The sequence below is a fragment of the Epinephelus moara genome, chromosome 8 (genome assembly GCF_006386435.1).
Source record: "Epinephelus moara isolate mb chromosome 8, YSFRI_EMoa_1.0, whole genome shotgun sequence".
NCBI lineage: Eukaryota > Metazoa > Chordata > Actinopteri > Perciformes > Serranidae > Epinephelus > Epinephelus moara.
This window is the reverse complement of record NC_065513.1, coordinates 15,825,459-15,838,293: the sequence shown is the minus strand read 5'-3', so window position 1 is coordinate 15,838,293 and position 12,835 is coordinate 15,825,459. Positions and strand designations below refer to the sequence as shown.

Sequence of the window (12,835 nt, the reverse complement as noted above, 5' to 3'; positions counted from 1 at the left end):
CACAATCCACATTTCCTCCCCATGTTTTTGATCTATTTAAAAGGGGGATGCCCTATTCCCCCATCTGTTGCGGATAGAGTGTGACATTTCAAAATGATTAACATTTAAATGTCAAAATAACCAAATATCGACAAACTGTCCAAATCTCGAGAGGGATTTTTTTTTTTGTTTGATAGACACAAAACAAGTTTTTTGTTTTGCTTTTTTTTAGATGATCAACAAGGCTCTGTGCAAAAATGGAAGAAATGTGATATTAAGCTGTTTGTTTTCACACAGTTCCCATATGAACAGATGCATAGATGTAAAATGTAGAAATAAAACATTTGATGTAGATCAGACATCCGAGTCAATAGGGTTATATAAATGTAGACATGATGAGATTCAATGAGGCAGAATTAACTTGCAGAGATGAGGTGCGTGGTGATATTTAATCCTCTACAATAACATACTTAGTTTATGTCATACACAAGCCTTGATAGGAAATGTATTTTAATTCCATTTAATTCTGACAATTTGTTTTGCAGATGTCTCGAGGCCTTCTCTATCTCCTGCAGCTCACAACAAAAAACATCGGCTGAAAGATTGAGAAAATCCCCAGCTATTCATTTCAGACTTTCACTGACATAAACATATGAGGTTGAGGTGAGGTGAGCACAATGTAAATGACAACGTGTGGAGAAAATATTGTGAATCCAACACGAAAGATTTCCTGTCTGAAGTGAGTCACTATCCTGGGAACAATCTGCAGATGTTTAACTGGCACATAAGAGACCAGTCATGGTGAGAAACTGTCATTAGCTGAACGAGGTTTTCCAGAATAAATAGATTTATAGATGCACCCTGTTGTTTCAGGGATAAAACTTACAGAGGTATGTCTGCAGTCGTTAAAAGCAGAGGTGTTAGGCTTTAATGATGAGAGTTAATATGTTCATATTTTTTTCTACATGGTGTGGGTGTGGGTGGAAATTGTCCTGAAACTAAGTCCAGATAACAGGTTGACTCATTTAGTGAGACACTAATATTAAATTACATTTTAAGACAAATTTTGATTCAGGCTGAAACTGAATATTTGGGAATTATTTAATGGAACAAGAGCATTAAAATGGACTTTTATAACTGTTATCAAGATGCATTTTATTGCAGGACTTCAATAAAACACTACTAAAGGCCTGGAAGTTCTAAATTTCTTATTGAGCAATATTTAGCAGAATAGTGTGATATACACAATATTCAACTTTGCAATTTATGTCCAAATTAAATACAATATCTCAGATTACCAATGTGAAGCTGGCCAAACAATTAAGGTTATATAATAGAGGTAGACTGATTTTAAAGATATACATATTGCAAATATATTTCATGCAGCTTTTATATTATCATTTAATATTTTTTTAATTTGTAGGACACATCTTTTGTCGTTCACGCGAACACAGATTAAACTGAAGGATGTGGGAGAAGTAAAATCAGATATTTTCGTGTGAAAATGAAACCTATGCATTAGAGGTGAATTCCCCAGCTGTTGCCTCATTCCAGGAAACTGATCATAGAGCACATACTAAGTCTGTGTATACGTCTGAGTTCCTGTTACACATCTGAAAATCCCTGAGGGTGTTCTATGTTATTTCAAGCTTTTCTAAAAATCTATGCAGCCTGTGATACGCTTACCCTATCTGAGAAGACACGACAACACGGCTTGCTTTTATTTATTTTATTATGAAGAATGTCTGTGCATTACAATAGACTCTGGAAAAACAAACATGAATAATGCAATGGATATATGATGCCCTTTACTATTCATTATCGATTCATTTTTCCTTTTATCCACTGACCTCAAAGCTTAAAAGAGCAAAAGTTTTGTTCCATGATAAAAAAACAAACAAACAGTGAATTTGAAGATTTTCTATTAAAATGTTGCTGCATCCACTTCCCGTCATTATGGCACCATACACAGCACATATTAGAGATCTGTTAAGCACTCAAAGTCAACCTCAAACCAGCGAGATCCAAGCATGAAAAAAAATGATGCAGACCTATGTTTTCTCGTTTTCAGCTTGTCCCTGAAAAGTGAAATATGTTGCAATAATCTGGTTCAGATGACGGAGGATGTGAAATGAAAGCGACCATTATATGCTCACAGTTAAAGGGAACTGAACTGTTTTACGCATTCCCCGCTGAAATCCACCCAGAGCACAGCAAACATCTGAATTTTTTCTTTTTAAATATTCACTTCAACCACAGTGAGATCAGTACTAAAAACATGGTTTGAAATTCACACAGGATCAATCACAAAAAGTAAAGTTCAGTCTGCCGGTAAAGAAAGGCAAAAACAAGGCAAAAGATTATACTGTAGCTGGTACCGCCATCTTTGATTTCTTTTCTTTCTTTTTTTCCTGAAATGTACAGGAGCATTTGCTACAAGTAACAACAAAATTATACCTGAAATAGAACTGAAGTCACTTTGTAAGGAATGTCAACTAGAAGTGCTATTAATGCTCACAACTGAATTTAAGACTCAAAGGCTGATATATTGTACTGCATCACATTTATAGGAAAAGAGATGGTTTTTTGGGGTGGGGGGGTGGGAGGGAATTTGGTCGGGCTGTGGGTCTTCACAAATCCCTAAACTATGCCATCAGTTGCGCACAACATCAACAATTTAATGGAATTGCTTTCTTGAAAATAAAAGAGATTTCAAAAGCTTCTGGCCCACGATTACCATCCCTTCATTGGTCCATGATGTGGAGGATCGTTTGCTCCGCTTCAGCCTGATCAGCTCACGTGTGTGCGAGGACGGACTGTGCCGTGTGTTGTTTTACTGCAGATGTCCTCTGGGGCTGCCAGTGTGATAATCTGGGGGTGGAGAGGGGGGCGGGGGGGAGGGGGGGCTGGGCTAGACAAGCTCCACGTAATTGGCCGGGAACATTCCAAAATGGCCGTCTGGGCCGTAGCCTCGCCACCAGCCCTCATCTATCATCTCGATCCCGGTGATGATGTCGTCAGGATCGAATGAGATCTCGGTGTCATCAGCTGGAGGAGAGAAGCAGAGTTTTATGAACATCAGCAAAGTTTCTGTAGGAAAGAGTTTCAAATAATTTTCAAACTTTCTTCTCTCTTTAGAAGGGTGATTTTGGTATATTTCAACCCGAACCATACATTCCCATGTTTTTGTGTCTAAGTGAATAATGGAGACAACAATTTCTAAAACTGGCCCAGTATTGAGTGAGAGGACTGCAGCTGGCAGCTGCAAAACTGGCTGTAATGTAATCCTTACTCAGGGCATGTGCAACCTTAATGTATGTCCACTAACAGGGCTTGTGTTTGCCACTGACAGGCTCGGATTGTTATAAGTGTTTGACAACATTATGGAGAGGAGCCCTACAAAGACTCTTAGGTCAAAGAGTAAGATCCTTTTTGTTTTACCAGAAACAGCCCTGAATCGCTACCGCCACAGCCACCAGACTCCATTTAAATAAAGAGTAATTTTAGTGTGTATAAATCCAGCGTATTTTGACATCTAACTGGGTGAGTTAAGGGTTTATTGCAACCAAACCAGAGCTGGGGATAGTTGGAAAAGTGGAAAGATTTTTTTTGAGAGTTTTAATACGTTTCTTTTGACTTTGAAAGAGGTGTTTTATAATGATAAAATTACTATTTATTTAAATGGAGTCAGACACTTTTAAAAATGATTTGAGCCTGTCAGTGGCAAAAACAAACACTTAAAGTGGACGCACACTGACCGCACACACACGCCTCAAGTGATTACATTGCAGCCTGTTTTGTGACTGCAGGCTACAGCAGGCTCACCCAAAAATGGACCAGTTTCAAAAACTGTTGCTCCCATTTGTCACTTAGACACAAAAACACTGGAAAAAGGGATCAGGCTGAAAAATACCAGTTTCCCTGTAAGCAAAAAGTTAATTAGACTATCATTTTTTCTCTGTAAAAAACAAGCAACTACTTAAAAGGTAACAGAACACTAGATATGTTTTTTGAGTCAACACATGAGCAGTCAATTGATTACATTATAAAGGTGCAGTGATTAAGAAAACAAAACTCACCAGCCTGGTAGTCATATAAGGCTCTGGCACAGATGCCTCTGTCTGATGTCTCCTCAGGAGTCACCTCATAGGAGTTAGTCTCCTCCACCTGTAATTATTTTTCATGATTAACTTACATGGTGGTGGAAAACAGTCACAGCATTTCCTGCTAAAGTTAAGTAAACAATCACCTGAGCGGGCTCTTCAACAGCTGCCTCTTGGACGTAGGAGTTAGCAGCTGGTGCTTCCTCTGAAAAGACAGTTTACCATCAGCATGATGTGTCAGAGCTGTGCTGTGCACCGACCAGCAGGTGGCAGCAGCTGCAGCAGCTGATCCTGACAGCTCAGTTTGGCCAAAGGGGATAATGTGTACTTAGAGCAAATTACAAAAGAATTTTTATAAGAAGCAGATGGGAGGGTCGGAAAGCTTATGCCTAACACTGAGGCTGATGTTGTGTGAAATGAGCCCCACCTTCACACTGCTCCTGGGGGGCCGCCTCCTGCTCATCATACTCACACCTGGACTGTCCATCATCCACATCAGGCTCTTATCACCCAAAAACACAAGCACAGACATGCATGTACACAGGGGAACACGTTCACAAGTCCACACAGGCTCGAAACCACCACCAGACACAAAGGGACTGCTGGCACATTTCACATGAGGAGTAACAAAACCATAATCTGGAAGTTTCTTAGGAAACAAAAAGAACATTGAATGGAAGCATGGCTCATGATGATTATGAGGAATATGAAGATGATCACACATAGAAACAATGAGAGATGAAGCATGAAGCTTTTAGTTAAGAATGACACCATCACCTGATATATCATGGGTGCATTCTCTGTGTATGTACATGTATGTGTGCATATGTGTGTGTGTGTGAGCTCACACCTGTGGCACGGACAGGAGAGGCGGAGCCTGCTGGCACAGGAGAAGCTTGGCGCTGAGGTGAGCTGGCTCGCTCACTTTCATACACTGGCTTAGACAGAAAAGGGCTTTGCAGACGCCCTGAGCAGAGAGACACATGGAACCCCCAAAACATGCCGAACAAACAAAATGGGCAAGAGAGAAAACAAAGTGCAGACCGGTTGAGCAGAAGAAGAGAAGACACCATGATGGAGACACAGCGTTAAGTATGACTATGAGACACCTGGGCAGTCTGATGGAAAGTTAAAGCTCTGATAAAGACAGCGTCGGGAGGCAACCTCCTCTAGAAATCACCTACCGCTAACTGAGAGAGGATAAAAGAGCTTTGCAGTAATGCAGGAGGGGCTGTGACATTTAAAGCAAACGCATTTATATGAAGAGGTCACGGTGTGTGCAGGGGTGATACCTGGCTGGGGGCTGGCAGGGGCAGCTGAGGGGACGTCTGAGTCACTGGGAGTTATTCCCCTCTCTCTCTGCTTGAACATCTCTCTGGGGTTCACAGCACGCTGAGAGATGAGAGAAGCTGCCTCCTAGAAAAAAAGAGAATGAATAATATGTACAATAAGCATTAGTCAGCCACGGTTTATTAATAATGCAGTGGGAGATGTTGCTAAAGAAAAACTACAGAGGAGACAGATGTCTGACTTCCATTAGAGAGAGGAGACATCACGCAGTAAAAGCTGGAAGACTGATGTGTTACATCGAGCTCTAAATATTCTGTTAGAAAGACACAAAAGCTTGTTTTGAGATAGGCAAGAAAAAAGAAAGTTTGGCCAGAGGAGAGCACTTTCAGGGAAGGGGAACTCACATTGGCCTTTTCCATAGATTCACCTCTCCTGACTGCTTTCTTCTGGGCTGCCTGGTTCTCCTCCTGCTCCTCCTGATAATGTTGATATCAATGATGGCACTGCTGACAGTTGCTACCTTCCTGACTAATCAGGATGTATGCACTACCAAAGCTTATTACACTATCAACATAATTGTTGAAACTCAATATGAAAGTAGTCATTTCAGCATCTGTTCCGCACACCTCCGTCAGGTTACCTCACAGGTTTTACTCCGATTACAATCTTGTCACTCACCAAGCGTTGTCTCTCCTGTTCTTTACTCTCAGCTTCCTGCTGCTGCTGGTACTTCCTATTCAACAAATGACCATTTAGAAGACAAGAACAGGAAATGTAATTTGAACCCTTAAATAGGTGCAGCTTCAAACCAGTCTTAACCAGTGTGCATTTCCTTCATCTGCTACCTACTTTTGTTGGTCGATCTGAGTGGCCCTCTCTTTGTCCCTTTTGTCCCTCTGCATTGCCTCCTTGGCCTCTCTGTCTTTCCTCTCTTTCTCCAACTTTTGGCGCTCCTCGTCCGCCTTGCGTCGCTCCTCCTGGCGGCGTTTCTCCTCTTCTTTCTAAAAGCCAAACAGACAGGTCAGTGATGGGTTTGGTACTTTGCAAATATTACTCTGGTGAAAAAAAAAAGCTTGATTTCACAATAGTTTGTTTAAAAAAAAACTGCACAGCAGAGAGCAGCATTATGTGGGTGTATCTGTGACAGGTATGGTGAGGAGCCAAAACTGCACACAAAGGACAAAGTTACAACAAAGCTTTCGCTGACTTCGGTTAACATTGGTGATGGGTAAAAACTGCCTGCCTTGTATTTTCATATAGGCTTTTAAGAGGAATGGAAATGTGTGTCAAATGTTTCAAAACTGCAAACTTGTACAATATTTCAGAGTTCTTCCAATTTCAATGAGTTGATGATTCATAAACATCCTATATAAAAACAACAAATTTCTCAGGGAGTCATTTTAAAGAGATGCTTAACGTGCTCATGACACCGTCTCTCAGAGGTGAAGTTGAAGTTTGCAGAAGCTGAATCCAAGTTCAGGAGCCTACCTCTGCCTGAGCCCAGAAGTTGTCTTTGTTGGTCTTTCTGATTTCAGACATGGCGTTGGTCTTCTGGTACACTGAGCCCTACATGAAGAAGAAGGCAATCAATATTTTACATTATAAATATAATTATTATTATTAGAATGTTTATCTTCCCTCTATAACTAATGTCACACCAACACATGATGTGCCTGATTTATTTAGTGCGAGTTGTTTCTTTTAACGACTATCAGATATGAACCAATACCCCCGTTTCCACCGAGCAGTACAGTACGGTACAGTTCAGTCCGGTACACTTTTTTTTCTGCTTCCGCTGCGAAAAGTTGCGGATGGTACAAATGGAACATTTCCACATCGTCCCCATTTTTGGTCCCCCCACTGTTGGGGTACCTAGCACACAGATCTGGTACTAAAAGGTGGAGCTGTGAACACTGCAGTCCATTAACTGGTCAACAGTGGACGGTCACACTGGTCAGGGCTGAGTTGTGGCTGGTTTTGAAGCTGTAACTACTGTTCATACAAAAAAAAAACCTGTTGCAGAGCAACACTAAACCCCCGAGCTTGCCTGAGAAGGACTAAATCCACAAACCCGCTATTTTTAAATATCTCATCGAGAGAGACTCTCACTGCAGCCCGTTTTATTTTTGAGCTATTTTGTTCTGAAAATGTCAGCGTGCAGCCTCGTTCTGTGGATGATAAACGAGATGCAGACTTCCATCTGTATCACCAGTAATGGGGAAGTACAGTGTGTGCTGGACGAGCAGTGAGTGACAACACTCCCGCCCACATTTAAGAGTATGTTTGAGGTGGAAACGCTACCGAAAGTGTTTGGTGGAAACAAGGCTAATAACTGCCTTTACATGCACAAGATATTCAGTTTTTGGCCTTATTCCAAAAAAAAAAAACCCCAATGTTTCTACTCAACTGTTGACATGGCTAATAAAAATGAATATTGCACTAATACTCCTGTTGACATGCAGCCATGCACACTCAGATTAATGTGCTCAAACATGTCGTTTATCATGTCAAAATATGGAAAATTGGAACATTTGAAGCCACTTCTGCAATTTGGCTTCTTTGCATCATAACAGGATTTTTCTCCTTTTTTTCCCACAGGTGGCAGACTTAGTCAGCCCTGTGAACATAGCCTCCCTTTTTCAGTCTTTCAGCCACTTACTTGAAGAGGTTGGTGTTGCGATACTTGTGCATACTCTAAAATTTGTTAATATTCAAGTATTTCATGAGGTTTAAAAGTAGGTTTTCTTTTGGTCATGTATCTCTACCCCAGCCTTGCAAACTGTAGGTTAGTAGGTCTGTGTACAATGGCTCTATGACAATGCATAGACCTGACCGTAAACAGGTAAGAGGCCATGTATTGCAAACTGTGGTTAAAACCTCAATTGAGATGCATGTTCTGAGTGCGCTGTATACATGTCTAATAAATGCTCCTTAAGCCTCACTAATACTGTCTTAATCGGAAAATGCTTCATTCAGAAAACAGCCTGATTCTGAAAAATCCAAATGGAATATACTGTTTGCATCACCTACATTACATTTAGAAAGTTGTCATGTTCAGAATCATAGTGGAATATTAGTGTGCATGTAAACCTGGTCAGTGACTGCTTTCTCTCATGAAGAGAGTATAACAGACTAAATTTAGTGTGTTCATGCCTTTCTTATAGGTCCTCTGGAGGTTTTTTTTTTGGGAGAAATATTTTTCAGTGGTAGAGCTGGCTGAGTGTAAATCAAAGGCCATGACAAAGAGAAAAGAAAAAACAAACATGTGCAAACAAATGTATCCATGTTTTGAGATTAAGGAGCCTAGTTAAGATCTAGCCCTCTGCTTATCTTTCTAGCATGAAACATAAGCAAACAGGAGGGCACAAGGCAGGAATTGCATGCGCTGCATACCACGGGACCCTGAGGACCGCTGTCCTGGAAGCGGCTGGAAGCTTCTTTGTGGAAGCTGTAGTTGGCTCCTGAGGCTTTGGCCACCTTTTGCATGATCACCTCGGGTTCCACGTCCTCCTCTGCTCTGGCGTTTATTGTGACATGGGCCCCCTGAAATAGCATTGAATAAAAGTTAATTTTAATGCTCACACAAACAGGGAAACACCTACAGTTGGTATCTTGGTTCCTGTGAGCACCACCTGTAATCTGTTTACATGCGCTGTTTGCTGGTTTAACATGAATGACACAGACACCGATCCATGAAAGCTGTTGCATTATTCCAACCATGCCTGCAGCATACTGTGTAGTGTTTTCTTTGGTTTTTATTTTAAGTCCTGCTCAGAGCCAACAATAACATGCAATTTAGCACACAAATAAGCTCCTCTGTAAACATATACAAACTGAAGTAGACATTCAAATACATATTTAAACTACACTCAAAAATAAGTGCAGTGTTACCTTGAGAAAATTGGCCATGGAGCTGACATGATTTGCACATATTCCTTTCCTGGCGTCCTTCACTCCTTCTCCAGTCTGAAACACAAAGGATCACACGATAAGTTCAAGGACGGCCACTTCAAAGAGGACAAACAAATGTACGACAGTAAAGTGCGGCACAAACCCAGTTGATGAGGACATATTTAGGCAGGCCAGAGTTTGGATCCTGGACCCGACAGAAAGCGTACATCACTTTTCCACTGTTCAACTCCTCAACCAACTCCTCCAGTCCTCCATCTGACACATAAACATTGTGGAATTTCAAATGGTTACTGTGGTCGGTTGTGTAACCGTGGACATTTTTTCTGTTACAAATGATGGGGTGAGAAAGCAGAGGCAAGCACTCCTTTTGTGCTGATATTTCAGTACTGCAGCTGTATGCTGACAATGAAATTCCTGCACACATTTGATATTATCGTGTTGAGATCATAAAAACGTGATAATATCCACTGAGTTACTCACCTCCTTTTTCTGCCAGGCGGATATCATTACTGTTTCCCTCGTAGGTGAACAAGGCCCTGTGGAAAACATGGGATTAAGGATGTAAAAATGCCAGCTAAACTGATCACACAGACAGAAAAGAGTTTGTTCCAGAGGGTGATGTGCAGCATTTCACACTCAACAAAACAATGCATGTTATGTGCAACGATTTTAAGCAACTTTCAGCCTTCAGCCCTATTCCAACAGGATACATTTTACAGAAGTAATGTAGTGTAAATAAAACAGTGCTACAGCTATAATCCCATTTTAAATCAGCTATGTCAGGAACTTTTATTGCCTGCTTCTGCAGCAGTAAAGATTTAACTGACTTTTTCTTGATACTAAATGCCCAATAAAAATAACTAAGGATTAGCAGCCCTACACAAACTAAATCCCTGGTTAATGCTGGCACATTTCCCATCTTTTCTCTGTCAAGTCTTTGCCTGTGTGCTCTTGTGGACAAACAGTCTGTCCTCTTTATGTCTGGGTAGGCCAAATAGCCTTTTCCTGTTATATATACAGGCACTTTATTTTTTTATAGGCCCTAAATAATAAAAAAAAACTAGATAATTATATCAATCAAAAGATTATGCTGACATGCACTTAGCAGAGTGGCTTTAATTGTGTCAGGTTTAGGTATGTTAGGTGGTAAGTTGTTTAAGTAAGTCTATAAAATATTTTATGGCCTTTATAAGGCCTACATTGTTATATAACTGTACTTAGTAGTCATTGCTGCCTATTAGTAGATGAGACAAGGCTAGAGCTGTAATTCAGTGTAGCGCTGAAATGATCAATGGAGTCAATTTTAAGCAAAAATGCCAATCATCTGCTCGCTCCAGCTTCTCGTGTGTGGATTTAATGATTTTCTTTGTTGTAAATGATCATAAACTGAATATCTTTGGGTTTTGGACCATTGGTTGGACATTAAAAGACATCGCCTTGGGCTCTGTGGAATCATGATGGGCATTTTGATTATATTGTAGTCAAAACAACTATTCCATTAAATTGAGATAATCTACAGATTAATCAATAACGGAAATAACCGTTAGTTGTAGCTCTAATTTACTGGAACACAGAGAAGACTTAATTATGATTGCAAACCATATCTAACGCCTTTAGGTTCCATATAATAATAATAAAAAAAAATCATAGATGCTGTTATAATTTTGCCTCACATCAATACTACACAGCCTATACATCATTTGGCCTGCTCTGACACAGACACTTAATTTGTGAGATCTTCTTGTTTTATTGTCATCTATCCATGCAATACATTGTAATTGTAATTAATAAGAATGTTAATTGCAGACCAGTATATGTTAATGTTTGCAAAAATGAAAGTACTGGAAAACACTGTGAGGCTCAGGGGCCTATAAAGGCATTTGCTTCTGATCAGTGCAGGGGATTCAGTGCATACTTTCAGAGCTAGGTAAGGGGAACTTGCTCACACTGAAACTAGCCGATGACTGACCGCTTCTTTATTCTGCACCTACTTTTTTCTGTCATCATCATTTTAGAAAAAAGAAACAAAACACAGTTACAGCAAGTTGTGGTGTCACAAGGCAGTGGCTGAAGGGCTGACATTCACAAGAGACACATTTCCAGATTGAATATGGGGCCAGCAGGACTCCCTGGGCAATTGCTCCTTGGGATTAATTAAATCAGGTCGTCATTAAACACTGCAGCTGTCATCAACAGGTTTCATTTTAATCTCCAGACAAGCACGGATACTCCTGTGACGTTAGGTAACGCAAAGAGGAAGTTCCTGGATTTGACTTTCACATATTGACCATATTTAGGCTAACTTCTGATATCTTACCAGGAAGTGGGTGAGGCAGCCATTCTGTAAACCTATTCATTAAAGTTCATGGCAGACTATCTCGCCAAAAGATTTAAATAAAATACACGTAAAGCCTAGACATTAACGCTAACTGCTTAGCCTGTTGGTTTTCGGTGTATCTAGCTAATTAACTATGTTACTAGCTATTCAGTTAGCTCAGCATTTACGATATTACACCTCAGACAGGCAATACATGTGAGAAAGCTAAATTGCCGTTCAAGCAAAACTGACTTTAGCTCATGTTATCATGAAGTTAAATAAGTAGAAGGTCTGCCGTGGTTAACAAAGTGACATTAGGTCCCGGGTTAAGTTTATCTAACGTTGGGTTACCATTAACTTACTTGACGACTGGCTCAATGCTAGCCAACAGTGAAGCTAACATAGCGCCTCCTACATAGGGCTAATACTGCTTTAATAAATGCTGCTCCTTACCAGTTGGTATTGGACTTTTCATCTACCACTTCTTTAAACGCGGCTGTTAATGCAGGGCCATTTTTGCTGAGGTTAACTGCCATCGTTATGCTGAGTACAGCTAGCCAGCTAGCTATCCGGGATGCGCCCTTCCTACTGGGAGGAGTGGCGATGATGCTGACTTTCAGCTGTGGTGGAAGCTGGGTTAGCTGGTAGCTACATCTCAGTCAGGGTACGCTGCATGTGAAGTAGCGTGACACCCCGAAAGCGCGGAGCTAGTTTGCGATTTTCTATTATTCTAACCTCGGCTGTGAATCTCTGCAATCCGACTTGTAAATAATTATTAAGAAGCATTGAATTATCATTTTATCAAAGTGAGATAAAACGAATGATGGCGTTGCACAAAGATTGTATTGTCTGCACCGCAAACCTCGCATGAGAGGTTTTTGAATCAAACGCACCCTAGAGAGCAGTGTTCACAGGTATACAGTTGCTTTACCTGCAAAGAGCAACTTTTGCATTACTTTTTGACCAAACTTTGAAAACAAAATTATCTACAGCACATTTACACTATTTCCACAACTTGCTCTGCTTATTTAAAACAATATTTCTAGTTATTTAGCTGCACTTCTTCCTCCTTTAAAGAAAAAACTATGCCCATTTTCAAAACTGATGTTATTCCTATGGCCAAAAATAGTCCAAAATATTATTAAATGTATACAATTTTCTCCCAAAACTAAAAACTAGAGTGCTAAAAATCAAATTTGTGATATCATAGGGTATAAAGCCTGGAGCTGCTCCA

At 40.4% G+C, this 12,835-nt stretch overlaps 1 protein-coding gene across 3 annotated transcripts; it reads right to left on the bottom strand.

Annotated features, from left to right (window-relative positions):
- Positions 1-1,693: 1,693 nt before the first annotated feature.
- On the bottom strand, positions 1,694-12,217 carry dbnlb (drebrin-like b). Of its 3 annotated transcripts, XM_050051403.1 has the most exons (15): positions 12,055-12,215; positions 9,765-9,820; positions 9,427-9,539; positions 9,264-9,338; positions 8,766-8,915; positions 6,861-6,938; positions 6,222-6,373; positions 6,051-6,105; positions 5,777-5,848; positions 5,375-5,498; positions 4,933-5,049; positions 4,510-4,584; positions 4,229-4,287; positions 4,059-4,146; positions 1,694-3,027 (listed from the first exon to the last, which is right to left on the bottom strand). In XM_050051403.1, the coding sequence occupies exons 1-15, from the start codon at positions 12,135-12,137 to the stop codon at positions 2,891-2,893; spliced, it is 1,434 nt and encodes a 477-aa protein (XP_049907360.1). In that variant the 5' UTR covers positions 12,138-12,215; the 3' UTR covers positions 1,694-2,890. The 3 variants fall into 3 exon arrangements, with proteins under 3 accessions (XP_049907360.1, XP_049907361.1, XP_049907362.1); XM_050051404.1 differs by lacking the exon at positions 5,777-5,848 and having other exon boundaries at positions 12,055-12,217; XM_050051405.1 differs by lacking the exon at positions 4,933-5,049 and having other exon boundaries at positions 12,055-12,214.
- Positions 12,218-12,835: the final 618 nt, after the last annotated feature.

Coding starts and splice junctions, on each gene's coding strand:
- dbnlb (XM_050051403.1), bottom strand. CDS start 12,137: ATGGCAGTTAACCTCAGCAAAAATGGCCCTGCATTAACAGCCGCGTTT. Junction 4,147..4,228: donor CTGTTGAAGAGCCCGCTCAG/GTGATTGTTTAC, acceptor AAATAATTACAG/GTGGAGGAGACTAACTCCTA. Junction 3,028..4,058: donor CTTATATGACTACCAGGCTG/GTGAGTTTTGTT, acceptor TCTCTCCTCCAG/CTGATGACACCGAGATCTCA.